This window comes from Ursus arctos, unplaced genomic scaffold (assembly GCF_023065955.2).
Source record: "Ursus arctos isolate Adak ecotype North America unplaced genomic scaffold, UrsArc2.0 scaffold_4, whole genome shotgun sequence".
Lineage (NCBI taxonomy): Eukaryota > Metazoa > Chordata > Mammalia > Carnivora > Ursidae > Ursus > Ursus arctos.
In genome coordinates this window covers 24,345,901-24,361,573 of record NW_026623056.1, presented here as the reverse complement: position 1 = coordinate 24,361,573, position 15,673 = coordinate 24,345,901, and the positions used below count along the sequence as shown (strand labels likewise).

General features: G+C 41.4%; 1 protein-coding gene across 1 annotated transcript in view; it reads left to right on the top strand.

The window, feature by feature from the left end:
- ATP13A4 (ATPase 13A4) overlaps positions 1-15,673 on the top strand; it is a 124,208-nt gene that overhangs the window by 34,718 nt on the left and 73,817 nt on the right. Inside the window, exons 3-5 of the mRNA XM_044384756.3 lie at positions 9,536-9,682; positions 14,052-14,122; positions 14,212-14,292. Of these exons, the coding sequence (XP_044240691.2) occupies positions 9,536-9,682; positions 14,052-14,122; positions 14,212-14,292 (299 nt within the window). The remainder of the gene's footprint in view (positions 1-9,535; positions 9,683-14,051; positions 14,123-14,211; positions 14,293-15,673) is intronic.

Genomic DNA, 15,673 nt, shown 5'->3' with positions numbered 1-15,673 from the left:
CACATCAACACCATTTCCTAAGGGAGCTAGACACTTTTTGTCTATGCTTTTACTCTTAACATTTCTTGTGCTATTCTCTATCCTCTTAATTCATTCGGTTATTTATTCATTCATTAAATACTTCCTGGAGCACCCGTCATGGACCTGACATTGTTATAGGTACTGGGAACACAGCTATGACCAAAACAGATGGAAATCCCTGTCCAGTAGAGTGACATTCTGGTGAGGAGTCAACTCACACACATTTTCTATAAAGTGAATATAGAAAATAGTTGTTCTACCTCTATTTATGAAAACCTATTCACCTCTCAGCCATCTACCTCCTTCTCCATAGCTGATCCGTTCTGTGCCTCAATTCTGGGGGCGAGTTAATTACCTGTCCTTCATTCTCTTTTATTTTTTTTTAATTTTATTTTTATTTATTTATTTTTTAAAAAGATTTTACCTATTTACCTGACAGAGAGAGACAGCCAGCGAGAGAGGGAACACAAGCAGGGGGAGCAGGAGAGGAAGAAGCAGGCTCCTAATGGAGGAGCCTGATGTGGGCTGGGATCACGCCCTGAGCCAAAGGCAGATGCTTAACAACTAAGCCACCCAGGCACCCCCTTCATTCTCTTTTAGCTCTGTATTTTCACCTCTGACTGCTATAATGCCTTTTGCAATCTGCCTTGTATTAAAATGCTATTCATTTCACATTTTGTAAAATAGCATCTCATTGACTATTTCATATAATTCCCATAACAATCCTGGGAAGTGGGCATTATCATCAGTCTCTACTTTACAGATGAGGATACAGATAACACTTTGCACACTAGTTAACCTAGTAAATGTCACCCAGGCTTTCTCCCTTCCTACCCCTCTCTCCCTCTTTCCCTCCTTCCCTCCTTCATAAATTTGATGAGCACAGGTTGTGTGCCAGCCACAGTGGTAGCTCATGGGCTGGGGGTGGGGGTGGGGGTGGGGGTGGGGTAAAACAATTAGTCAAATCAAGGTTCTTGACCTCATGAAGTTCATTAGATCACTACACAAATAAATGTAAACATCCCATTGTTATAAGTGCTGCTTAGGAAAGGTTCATGATTATGGTAGGATTATAAGATAAGGCTTTGACCAAGTCAAGAACGACTTTCCAAGCTCCAAAGGATGATGAGTCAAAAGGTGATGGTGGCTGGTGGGGAGGGACAAATGGGAAATGGGCCAGAAAAAGGGAATAGTGTGGACAAAGAACTTGCACCTGCCTTCTGACCCTCTAAATCCAGAGTTTCTTCCCACTGTGCTGCATTTTATAGTTTTTTTTAATAGTTTTTTTCTTTTATTAGATTATAGGCTTTTTGAAGACAGTACTATGGCTTACTTTTCACTCTCCACATCATCTAGTACATGGCCACAGCAGATGCTCAATATTTATTTAATTCAATTAAATAAATTGAATTTAATCTGTAATAAATAGTCTCATGGTTTTTACCAGCACTTTCTTACAAAGATGCTGAAGCAAAAGGTCATGGTTGAGAAAGTAAGAGAAGATAGTATTATATTTCTTTAAGGTACACATTCCCTCTTCTGAATAGCATTCCCCCACCCACTATTTCAACGTGGTTTTTCCTTAGACATCCAGACAGAGAACCCTGAGGTCCTGTGGGCTCTCCTTCAGAAATGATTCTATGTTAAGAAAATTGTTTTTAAGCCATTATCCTTCATAGCACAGGGCTATTTATTTATTTACTTATTTTTTTAGTGTATGCTTTAATCCCCATCACATATTTTACCCATCCATCTCCCACCTCTCCAGTAACTATCAGTTTGTTGTCTCTAGGTAAAAGTCTGTTTCTTGGTTTGTCTCTCTCATTCTCTCTCTCTCTTTCATCTCCCTTTGCTTGTTTGTTTTGTTCCTTAAATTCCGCATACGAGTGAAATCATATGGTATTTGTCTTTCTTTGACTGACTTATTTCACCTAGCCTTATACTCTCTAGCTCCATCCATGTTATTCCAAGTGGCAAGATTTCATTCTCTTTGATGGCTGAGTAATATTCCAGTGTGTGTGTGTGTGTGTGTGTGTGTGTGTGTGTGTGTACCACATCTTCTTTATCAATTCACCTATTGATGGAGACTTGGGCTCCTTCCATAATTTGGCTATTGTAAATAATGCTGTAATAAACATAAGGGTGCATATATCCTTTCAAATTAGTGTTTTTGTATTTTTTGGGTCAATACCCAGTAGTGCAATTACTGGATCGTAGAGTAGTTTTATTTTTATTTTTTTGAGGAATCTCCATACTGTTTTCCGCGGTGGCTGCACAGTTTACATTCCCACCAACAGCGTATGAAGGTTCCTTTTTCTCCACATCCTCACCAACACTTGTTTCTTGTGTTTTTTATTTTAGCCGTTCTGACAGGTGTGAGGTGATACTCATTGTGGTTTTGATTTGCATTTCCCTGATGACAAGTGATGTTGAGCATCTTTTCATGTGTCTGTTGACCATCTGTATGTCCTTTTTGGAGAAATGTCTGTTCATGTCTTCTGCCCATTTTTAATTGGATAATTTGTTTTTTGGGTGTTGAGTTGTACCAGTTCTTTATGTACTTGGGATACTAACCCTTTATCAGATATGTCATTTGCAAATATCTTTTCCCACTCACTAGGTTGCCTTTCAGTTTGGTTGATTGTTTCCTTCACTGTGCAGAAGTTTTTATTTTGATGTAGTCCTAATAGTTTATTTTTGCTTTTATTTCTCTTGCCTCAGGAGACATATCTAGAAAATTGTTACTCTATGGCTGATGTCAGAGAAATTGCTGCTTGTGCTCTCTCCCAGGATTTTTTTTTTTAAGATTTAATTTATTTATTTGTCAGAGAGAGAGAGCACACAAGCAGGGGGAGCAGCAGGCAGAAGGAGAAGCAGTCTCCCTGCTGGGCGAGGAGCCCAGTGTCGGACTGGATCCAGGACCCTGGGATCATGACCCGATTGGAAGGCAGATGCTTAACCAACTGAGCCACCCAAGCGTCCCTCTTCTAGGATTTTTATGGTTTTAGGTCCTACGTTTTGAATTTATTTTTGTGGTTGGTGTGAGAAAGTGGTCCAATTTCATTCTTTCGCATGTAGCTTTCCATTTTCTTAACACGATTTGTTGAAGAGACTGTCTTTTTCTCATTGCATATTCTTTCCTCCTCCATCAAAGATTAATTGACCATATAATTGTGGGTTTATTTCTGGGTTTTCTATTCTGTTCCACTGGTCTATGTGTTTATTTTTGTGCCAGTACCTACCGTTGTGATTACTAATACAGGGCATTCTGTATTGTGATTTACAGTTCGAAAGGTATTGGCATATACATTGCCTCATTTGGTCTTTTCTGGTAGAAATTATTTTTTCCCCATTTTACAGATGGAAACACACAGAAGTTTAAAGAAGAGTTTAGTGTCCCATAGCTGTAAGCAGCGAAAGAAAAACTTCTATCGAGAGCTGAACTGGAGTTGGAACTGGAGATCTTATTATCCCCTGGCCAGTGAGCAGACTCTGCAGAAGCAATAGTGTAAAATGATGGAAGAGTAGAGTCTGGAGCCTGACTGCCTGGGTTTCATTCCCAGTACTGCTCTTGACCTACTTTGAGCAATGTATTAGCTTAGGCTGCCATAATAGCATACCACAGACTGGGTGCCTTAACCAATAGAGAGTTATTTTCTCACAGTTCTGCAGGCTAGAAGTTCAAGATCAAGGTGTTGGCAGGATTAGTTTCTAGTGAGACCTTCCTGGCTTGCAAATGGCCAGCTACCCTCTCTCTGTGTTCTCACATGGGAGAGGGAGAGGTCTGGTTCTTCCTTGTCTTATAAGGGCACCAGTCCTTTCAGATTAGGACCTCACCCTTATGACCTCACTTAATCTGAATTACTTCCTGAAGGCCCTGTCCAGATGCACTCACGTTGGCGGATAGGGCTTCAACATATGGAATCAGTCCATAACAGGCAAGTTACTTACCACTCCCCAACTCTGCCTCCACCTCCTCTTCTTGTGTTAAGTGGGGCTAACAATAGGACCTGCCACATTGTCATGAGAAATAAATGAGAGGGTACGTGTAAGGTGCTTTGATGAAATCCGTGCCTGGCATGTAGTCATTCCATGGGCCTTGGTTACTACACACTTTTAAAACCAATTTTGACTTTTTATTTGTTACTTCTTACCATGCACTGCATCTCCAGATATTTCAGACAATTAGTCAGCTAACTCACTGCCCATCCTTCCCTCAGAAAATGATCATAAAAACAAACAAAATATTTAATGTCTCCAAAAGTATATGCTGAATTGCTCAGGATTTCCTCTTTTTTTTTTTTTTTATGCACACATAGTTATAGCCCTTGCTTTGTCATATAAATTCCCTGCTTTGTCCACTCCCCATACCACCATCACCCCCTCCTTTTTTTTGGTGAACATGTCCCAAGAGTAGTGAGACAATAATCAGTGTGAGATTTCTTCAATGCACAGAACTTTATTTCTCTATTTTATAACTAAATCCTACATTTTAGCCAATGTCAACTTTTTCCAGCTAAGCAACTTTGGGAATATGAGGTCAAGCTATTAAGAGTATCATTGGATACGACCAAGAAGGGGAGAGGAAAGAAAAAAGTGATAATTAGATATAGAAAGAATAGTATTTTGCCAAAGTCATGGGTCTGTAAAGGCAGTACCGTGTTTTAGAAAGAACCTGAAAAAAGTAAGCTCTTATTACCTTATCCATAATCCTCTAAGTACTTCGTCTTAGCTAGAGTTTATGCCTGAACATTGTGATGTATCCATGTCCAAGTGAAAAACAGTGACATTCTAATAACTCTTTGGAACTTTGCAATAGGTTACTTTTCTTCTTCTTTTTAAATTTTTTTTATTTTTAATTTTTTAAAAAGATTTTATTTATTTATTTGAGAGAGAGAGAGACACAGCACAAGCAGGGGGAGGGGCAGAGGGAGAGGAAAAAGCAGACACTCCACTGAGCAGGGAGTCCACTCTGGGATCATGACCTGAGCCAAAGGCGGATGCTTAACCGACTGAGCCACCCAGACGCCCTGGCAAGAAGGCAAGCTCAGAAGTACATTTCGCGTAGCAAACTCCTACACAAGGTCAGTCACAGCATTGGCATGAACGTAAAGTGACCATTACACTACTTTAAAATTCCAACAGGTAAGTGTGTATTACAAAAAGTTGTAAGAAGATAAGCAAGGCCACTCACTCTGTGCAAATATAAAAGTTAACCTGGCGTTTCAAGTTCAGAAATTGCAAGGCCACAGGAAATAAAAAGTGCCCAGGTTCCCCCCACCCCTTTCTGTCCAGGTCAAACAAAGCTCCCCTGTGTGCATTCAGTTCTTTGAAAGGCACTCCTGAATTCTTTTAAATTCTACTCTTAGAATTCAGGGACTGAGCTAGTTAATTCTCTTGATAGAAAGAAGGTAAAGCCTGCTCAATGAGACTTGACGCGTTACACTTCCAGATTTGCCAAGCAAACAGTTTGGGTTATTTGCATTACAAAGCAGTTATTTAAAGTGGTAGATCCTCTGGAACCCTTAAGTCTCTTATGGATCATTAACTGCTTGAGAGAGCTGGGAAACAGTGAAGTGGAATAGCCATTTCCAGGTAAAACTGCTTCTTCTTCAGAAAGGAAAAATAAATCGGAAGGCTCTCAGAGACTCTCACATTTCCTCAAAGGGAAAACGAGCTCCTATTGACAGGAAGATCTCAGGAACAACATGCTGTAGAAAATAAGGCACAGAGCCATAGGCCAACGAGCATTGTTGCACTCAGCTACGGGCCAGACCTTGGACCCCGTGCATTATGTATTATTGCATTTAATTCTTCAAGCACCCATGAAATGTGGTGTTCTCATCCCCACTTGCCGGATGCAGAAAATGAGCCTCAAGAGAGTTGCACTGATTTTCAAGATGGTTCAGAACTGAGATCTGCTCAGGATGTGCTCAGGAAGGGGCCTGTGCTGTTTCCATGTTGGACAACACCAAATCAAAAGCCGGGAGAAGTTGATGGCGTTATCCAGAACGACCACCTCACACTGACACATTTCCCTCCATTTCTTTGCCTGCTTTTTTTTTTTTTTACCCAACCAAAGGTTGGGTAAATTTCTTTAAAAAAATGAATGATTTTACAGAGTGTTTAACACAACAGTAAACAAGAGAAAAATCGGTATTATTACCCACTCTAAGAAAAATGGTTGCTCACTATGGTATCTTTACTGGATCTCTAGAATTATAGTTTGCATTATATCGGTGGCCTGGGTAGATCAGTTGGCTAAGCGGCTGACACTTGACACTTGATTTCTGCTCTGGTAATGATTTCAAGGTGTTGAGATTGAGCCTGGGGTTGAGCTCTCTCTGCTGTTCCCCCCTCACCCCCTGCCGCACATGTGCACCCATGCATTCTCTCCTTAAAAAAAAAAGTTTTATACTTTGCATTATATAGAATTATGGGTTATAGGGTTTGGCAGGTAAGAGGGATGGTAAGAAAGAAACTTAAAGGCAAGTATAACCAAACACCTTTGATTTAATTATGATACAAGTGATGTAATAAGATGGAGGCATGTAGATGAATTTTGGTCTCACACTTATCTAGACTAAGGCATGCAGTCGGTGCATTGTATTAACACTGACCTGGGAGAACTTGGGAGTTCCAGTGTTCCACTTTGCCATTCCCTTTTTAGGCATTATAATCAAGAGGTCTGTTTGCTGTCACACAAGGGCAACAGCTTGGTTTTAGGAATCAGATTCTCTGCTGCCAAGAGAGCAGAGATTGTGAGAAACTGGACACTATTTGTTATATGATGCAGATTTCATGGTGATTTTCATATATGAGCCAAAAACCATGGACACCTTGTTGAAACAAAGAGGAAAGAGCCAAGATTTGGAGTGGGAAGACCTGGCTTCAGGTCTCGGTTCTGGCCTTACTACCCATATCAGACTGGCCTGGTCTGAGCCTCACTGATAGAGGACCCGGAACAGAAGTACTAAATAAATGTTAACTATTTATTATTATTATTATTATTATTATTAGATATTCAAACAAAACCCTCTCACAACAACACTCCCTTTGAGGTGGTCAAAGGCAAAGCCATATAATGGCTTTCATATAATGCTGAACTACGTCAATGTCAAGGTGTGTCCTATGGAATTGTTGCCTATCCTGCAATACTTAGAACTTGTCCACCAGTTCAGCGGCTCAGTCATTAGAAATTCAGCCATATTCAGCCATTTTTAGGCTCTGAAGGCAACGTCATGCAAATCTGGTTTAATTTGATATAGTTATATATATATATATTTACTGAGGGTAATAGCCAAGGTTACTGGTTTTTAGAATTAATTCCTTAACTTTCAAATTTCTATTGTTTTCCCCTTTCTCTTCTTCTGTCCCCTCCCTTCTCCTTCCCTTTCCTTCTCTGCCCTCATTGTCACCCCTTCCCTCCCCACACCCTTTGCTTTGCTTTCCCCTCTTCCCCCTCCACCCTAGCTCTCTGTCTCTCTCTAACTTGGCCTCTGTCTGTCTCTCAGAAGCTGTGTTAGGCCTGGTTGAGCACAGATACCCATCAGATGCAGTCACTACCCACAGTACAAGAGGAGTGATAAGGTGACAGGTAGAGATTCAAGTACCCGGATAGTTCAGGGGAAAGAGAAATTAGAGAGATTCCCATGATGTGATCTTTGAGCTGGGCCCTAAAGGATGGGTTAGGGTCTAGCTATATGTAGGCTTATTTTTTTTTTAAGATTTTTATTTATTTATTTGACAGAGAGAGAGACAGCCAGAGAGAGAGGGAACACAAGCAGGGGGAGTGGGAGAGGAAGAAGCAGGCTCCCAGCAGAGGAGCCTGATGCAGGGCTTGATCCCAGAACGCCAGGATCATGCCCTGAGCCGAAGGCAGACGCTTAACAACTGAGTCACCCAGGCGCCCCTATATGTAGGCTTAAAGAGAGTAAAGAAGAACATGTATTCGAGGCTAAGGAAACTGAAGGAGCAAAGCCATGGAGGTGGGCTTCTCTTGAGGAGAATCAGTGTGAGATTAGCTCCAACAACGAGTGTATCTTCTCCTCTCTGTCCTTTCACAGCATCAGCTGGGACACTCTTCCCAGCAAACATGGGTTTGGTGGAGATAATTACCAGCTCTGACCTACATTCTTTAGGCATCAAATTGTTTCCCAGGCTGGACTTCCCTTGCCATCCTTCCTAGCTCCTGAAATAAAATCCTAGTGGATTATACGCATAGCATATACCCGTTCGGATAACAACCACATTGTGGTACCTGTTACTCAGTCCAGTGCTGCTCACTCTAGTTCTATTCTGTGATGAAGTCAGCCATGAACTTCAAGGGAAGAGGCTTCAGCTAGGCTCATGCAGGGAGGTACCTCCTTCAGTCCTACCTGTGCTAACCTTTTGACAATTACATCTGGGCACCTTCAATCCATGCATTCAGTCATGGACCAACATCCATTCATTCACTCTCACCAGGCAGGTCACAGTTCTCCACATGGGTGGGGTACAAGGGACAATAAAGCATGGTTCTTATCTTCCAGATGGTCTTGATGAACTAAGGGAATACAAAGCAGAAAGTGATTAGGATGGAACTGGAGGGGATTATGCTGAGTGAAATAAGTCAGGCAGGGAAAGACAATTATCATATGGTTTCAGTCATATGTGGAACATAAGGAATAGCGTGGAGGACCACAGGAGAAGGAGGGAACACTGAAGGGGAAGAAATCAGAGAGGAAGACAAACTATGAGAGACTCTGGAATCCTGGAAACAAACTGAGGGTTATGGAAAGGAGAGGGGTGGGGGGATGGGGTAGCCGGGTGATGGGCATTAAGGAGGGCACGTGTTGTGATGAGCACTGGGTGTTATATGCAACTAATGAATCATTGAACACTACATCAAAAACTAATGATGTACTATATGTTGGCTATCTTAAAATAATAATAATAATTAATAATAATAATAATAATAATAATAATAAAAGAAAGTGGGGGCAGTTGGGATCTTTAAGACTGAGGATAGTGATAGTCTCCCCCCAATCACCTTCCCCCACCACAAGATGGTGTTATAGGGGTGTCCCAGAAGAGGTAGAATTGAAGTTAAGCCTGGAAAACCTGGGATGGTTTGATCGTTCTGGCTTCCCCATCCTCCGAGACTAGGAGAAACCCTTTGGAGTGCTTGCTTGTTTTCCTTTTTTTTCTGTGAAATTTTGCATCTAGCTGTGGCCTCATGGCTTGGAGAGAAATAGGGAAAACTAGCTCTTTTCTGAGAATCCATCTTCCTACCCTTGAATTTTGTTACATGTGCCATTGCCTCATATTCACATCCAGATCCCTTAATAAATGATGACAGGATTTTCCCTTCAAAGCTTTCTATCTACTAGTGTTCAAGGGCATGTAATTTTGTGTAGAATGTTTCTTATCTCCATAACCTTACAGGATTATATTAAAATGATGTTTCCTAGGTTGCATTTTAGTCTGATGACTCCTCTTGACTTCACGGGGGTTTTGGTGTCTATTTCCTCAGGATGAATTCCAAACTTATTCACGGAAAAAGGTAATGTGGGTCTACCTGTCGTCATTAAACAGCGCATTTGGTGTCACTCCTGGCCACCCTCTCATTACAGATGAGGAGTACATCATAAATAGAGCCATCAGAAAGCCAGACCTAAAGGTAAGTAAATTATGGTAATTGCTGATGCTAGAGAAATGTGAAATTTCGCTAGAGAAATTTCTTCCCCAAAATACAAGTTTAGATCCGCCACCATGTAATTCTCTACAGTATACCTAGAACGTTATAAAGAACATGTACTTTGGAGCTAGACGAGCTGAGTTCAAATCTTAGCTTCATCCCTCTAAACTGTACAGCCTTAGATCAATTTCTAAACTCTGCTGAGCCTGTTTCCTCATGTATAAAATGATGACGATAATGCCTACCTCTAATGTTCGTTGATGACATTCAATAAGTGAAGGAATGCAGAGATCAGGATGGTGCCAGGTACATAGTAGATGCCCAGTACGCATTAGCTCTTAGTACCATCGGACCCCGTATGGTACCCTGTGAAACAGGGTTTCCCTTACTGGACTGTAATCACCCAGAACATCCCAGAGGCTTTGCTTATGTCTGCAAAATGACCTTATTTTGAGTTCTCTCATTCAAATGTATTTGGGTTACTCCCTCTTCTCCATATTAAATTAATACTACTTGGCTTATGACTAGTTAACATTCACATTAAAGACATTTTATAAGACAGACTATTTTCTCTGAAATTTACGTATGTGTAGACAGCTGTTTAGTTTTATGAGCTCAAGGCCAATTTTTAAAAATAATAAAAGTGAATTGCTGAGTGGTTTCTCTATTGTCAATTGTTATCACCCAGCTGTTTTAACTGCCCAAACAAACAAAAACAAAAGAGGTCAAACACCTTCAACTAACAGATTGCATAATGTGTCAGGTGGTTATTCACCTGGAAAAGTGGGCATCTCAAATCAATTTTATGGACCTGACATTATTATTGACCTCCACCTTCTTTAATTTCATCAGACAAATAAGCGGACAACAAGATGAAGAAATGCTCAAATAAACAAAATGTAAAGAAGGGGCAGAGGTCTTGAAATGGAAAGATCTGGCACCAGGCTTGATATCTTCATTTACCACATATGGCATAGAGAGTTTGGCTAATTACTGCCTCTCTGAGCCTTGAGCTTCTTCTTTAGAAAACGAGAGCAGTGACTCCTTCCGTGCCTGTTTCTCAGGCTGTTGTAAACCTAAGATGGGACGGTGGACATTAAGGTGATTTGTGAACTGTGCTGAATGACATTCATAAAGGGCAGAAACTTTCACTGCAATTGGAGGAGGTTCCACAGGCTCGGCCGTGACAATAGTGATGGTGACAGTGAGGAGAGCAACAGTACCACATGACAAGGCCCTTCAGGGAGAGTCTGGAGACCTGCAGCAAAAGAGCTCTGTGAGCTTTACAAACGCAGGCCAAGAGGAGACTCTAGGGATCATCGTGGGATTGCAGGCAAAAGGAAAACCCAGTGCTTAACCTGTTAAACAGGATGCTCTCACGACGTGTTCCAGCAAGAAATGAGGAGCAGGAAGCCTGAGGAGGGGCAAGCTTCCTGGTACTGAGCAGAAAGATGAAAATCACCCCACTGCATACCCCTGAAGTCCTAATTACTATTTCCTGTCTGAAGTTCCAGGAAATGGGCAAATAAACTCCACCCCATGCAAATATTGTACTTCACCTCCTCTTACTGGTGCCCAGAGCCTCTGATGGGGAAGAGGGAGGCAGGGAAACTCCAGGCAGACATGATTCCTGCTGGGGAACGTTAAAGATATTTGAAAGGTCTGGGATGGGGTCATCCTTCTTACTCAGTGAGGAATGGCCTCAAGAAATTATCAGGAGATAATGGAACTTTCTATTTTCTGACCTGAGGTAAAATTTACCCGCAACCTCTTCATTCCCCGTTATTGCTGCCGTCACCTGCTGGTGTTCTGTGTCTATTATGATTTATAAGCTTCTCAATCTCAGGCTGTGCTTTCACATCCTCTAGATTTAGGCTCCCTAATGGAGCAGGGGCCTCACATTTTCCCACGGCTCATCCTTTAAAAATGTCCTAACTTGGATTTTTGAACCTATGGAATTCATAAAAGAGGCAACCCTCACTTTATGCAACTTGAATTGTGGCAGTGATGCGAATTTTCAACCCTTCTTCCAAGACTCGCGTGAACATTATATCCTTTAAGAGACTAGACTTTGGAGCCTTTGGGTTTGAGTTCAAATTCGACCCCTGCTTCTTAATAGGTGGGATCTTGGGCAAATGACTTAATCAAAACGAACTTCGGGGATGAAGGAAGAAGTGAAGGTGAAAGTAATACCTCTCCTGCCAGAGGATGATGAAAAAGACTAAAGAGAATGTGTGAAAAGCCCCCAACTCAACAGACAGTGGCTGTGAGTACAGTCCAGCTCTGCTTGCAGAATTCCAGGGACCGAACAGGAATGGCAGGTGTGAGGCAGCAAGCGTGAGGTCCCAGTGTGGTCCACAACTGCCTTCAGACACTCTTTCCTTACTTCCACTGGAAGCTTGTGAAGGAAGAATCGCTCCCAGAGGCAGTGCACCCCAATTTTACACATTAAAAATCAATCAGAAAATAGGATTTATTTTTTAAAATGATTTTGCAACCAATCTCGCTGAAATAAATCCATTCTGTAAAATAAAAAATACAGCATTTAACACTCTTTCTGGGTAACTACGAATGTGTGTGTGTGTGTGTGTGTGTGTGTGTGTGTGTGTGTGTGTGCACTTCCATGGGCACACACAGATATTTATCAAACAGTGTTAAGATTCATTTAGTGTAACCCAGGTGTTGCAGCTTAGGGATTTAACCTCTATTTCTAGTTGTCATGTGATTGTACAAAGCATTCATTCACTTATTTACTAAAAAAATGTGTTGAACACTTATTATGTTTCAGCTTTATGCTCTTCCCGGTTCTAGAATGTATCTAACAATTATACGGACTGTACTATTCATGGGTATAGAACACACTCAGAAGAGCCGCAGTGGAAATTAGAGATTATCTGCTCAGTTGCCTCAATTTATTCATGGGACAACTAAGGTGTAGAAAAATTTACTTGAGTTTCTCAAGGACACAATTACCAGAGTAGCTACAAAGGGTAGAACCCCGTTTCGCAACGTTGGCCGCACATTAGAACTATCTAAGGAAAATTTAAAAATATTTATGGCCAGGTTGCAACCCAGACAAATGAACTCAGAATCTCTTGGGGGTGGAACCCAGACATTAGTATTTTTTAAGCTTCTTAGTTAATTTCAACGGGCAGCATGAGGTTGTAACCATCGCTCCACAACAGTATGACAGGCTCGCGGTCTCTCTTTGTACTCAGCTACGGCACCACTTGACGGAGATTCAGATTTGCATATAAAGTTACGGAGAGAAATTCAGAAACAAGAATGCCTAATTGCCATCAGCATTAACCTTACCTTTCCTTTTCGCTGCCCACTCCCTCAGACCCTCACTTCCTGGAGCCCATTTCCTTGCAAGAGCCTCCTCACCGTCTTCCAGAACCTGCGACCTGTCTCATCGCTGTCATTGACTCTTCTATAGTTTTCTCTGCAAGTCTAGTGCCTTAAAGAAAATGTCCTAAATACCTCCTCCTAGCATTTAATGCTGTACACACTCTGACCTTTCCCTTTCTAGCCTCATTCTCCAGTCTGCAGTCAAATAGGCCCGCTCGATTGCCCCTCCCCACAGCTAACTGGTGCACCATCTCTTTGAAATGCCCTCTTTCCTTCCCAGCTGAGCAAAAGGCTTCCAACCCGTCCAGGCTGCAGCTCACATGTCAGTTCCTCCACGATGCCTTCCATCATCTGCCCTCTTTCTATTTCTACAGCATTTCAATACTATAAATGTTACTTTAGTGTATTTTTATTTCTTTGACATGTATGTGTTTGATTATATGGCGTCGTTTTCTCTCCTTTTTTGAGATTTATATTTATTTATTTATTTTAGAGAGAGAGAGAGCACGCATGCATGAGTAGGAGAGGGAGGTGCAGAGGGAGAGGGAAAGAGAATCTCAAGCAGACTCCAAGCTCAGAGCAGAGCTCCACTCCGGGCTCCATCTCACGACCCTGAGATCAGGGCCCTGAGATCATGACCTGAGCCACAGCCAAGAGTCAGCTGCTTAATTGACTGTACCACCCAGGAGTCCCTAGTTTTCTCCTTTGTAACATTTTCTTCTCTTTTTGCATTATCAAATAGTGGAATGCAGAGACTGAATTTTATTCACATGCTATGCATATAGTAGGCCTATGATCCACATCGACTGAATGATCATTTCTAATAAAGAATGCCATTTGTGTATTAGGGAAGGTTGGGGTAAGTTAGGAAAGGATCATCTTAAATAAGTTTATTAGGGATCTATCTTTGCTTCTTCCCCAGATGCTTCTTTAGCCACCGAACTATTATGTGTTTACTGATCCTTAAACTAGAGACTTTCTTAGTACTTTTCTTTTGCAGGTGAGATGCATAAAAGTACAGAAAATAAGATATGTTTGGAACAACTTAGAAGGACAGTTCCAGAAAATTGGGTAAGTTGTTTCTGCAGTTTCATCCAAAAGAGAAATTTATTTCAAAAATATTATTTCTAATTATGTCTTTCTCATTATTCTTATTTCAGCTGTTTGGAAGATTGGCTCAGCTCTGCCAAGATACATCTAAAATTTGGATCTGGTCTAACAAGAGAAGAACAAGAGATTAGGTACCATGCCTATTGTTATCTATATCAGCTCAAAAGGACAGTTACCATTAGCTAAATAGAAAGCCCAGCACTTAGTTATCTTAGCTGGTCAATATCAGAAAACCCTGTAGTGCTCTACTCAGTATTGTTAAATTAAAGGCACGCACATGCATTGTTTCACTTCATTAGAGTAACCTTGTAGGGGAGGTGGAACAAACGTCCTTATCCTCCCGATGTAACACATGAGAAATCTGAGGCTCACAGAGGTTTGATGGCCCGAATGAGGTCACACAGATGGGAGGTGACAGAAGAGCTGAGTCTTAGGAAGGGCACAGGGTGGAATGTTAAGAGGGTAGCTGGGTGATGGACATGGGGAGGGTATGTGTTGTGGGGAGTGCTGTGTATTGTGTATGACTGATGAATCACAGATCTGTACCCCTGAAGCAAATAATACATTATATGTTAATTAAAAAAAAAGAGTCTCTCAAAACCTCATTGTGTGGTTTTGAGCAAGTTACTTCTCATCTCTGGGATTTGGTTGCTTAACTGTTAACAAGGGGAGGAGGAATCTGTAAAGTCCTTGCTGGTCCTAAGTTTCTGTGATTCTCACATTCTCCTCCACCCCATTTTCCAGTAATTGAAGGGACCTAGAGCCTTGCTGCATCAGCATCACCCAGAAGCTTGTTAGAAATGCAGAATCTTAGACCACACATCATCCTTATTGAATCAGAATCTTCACATTAACAAGATCATGAAGTCATCTGTATGAACATTAAAGTTCAGGAGGCACTTCTCTAATACATTTGGCCAAGCTATTTGATCTGAATGTCTATACAGAAGGCACAGAGAGGGTGGTCAGTGTTCCCAACAGCAAAATAACTCATAAAGGGCCATTGCTCTGTATAATCAAAGACACATATCTCTAGATTTTCAATTAAAGGGCTGTATAACAGTGTGTGAGAGCTATTTTTGAGATCCCAACATCTTTTCGCTCGTATTAAAAGAAATTCTGCAGCTTCCCAAAGCTGAATAGGGGTAGGAAGGTAGGTCTGGTAATTTTTTTTATTATAATAATATTTTTTATTATATTATGTTAGTCACCATACAGTACATCCCTGGTTTTTGATGTGAAGTTCGATGATTCGTTAGTTGCATATAACACCCAGTGCACCATGCAATACGTGCCCTCCTTACTACCCATCACCAGCCTATCCCATTCCCCTACCCCCCTCCCCTCTGAAGCCCTCAATTTGTTTCTCAGAGTCCGTAGTCTCTCATGCTTCATTCCCCCTTCTGATTATCCCCCTTTCTTTATCCCTTTCTAACCAGTAAAACGATTTTCTTGTAATGATCCCTCCATCCCACATCCACAAAGCCAAAGTTGGGGACAGAGTTGAGAGAG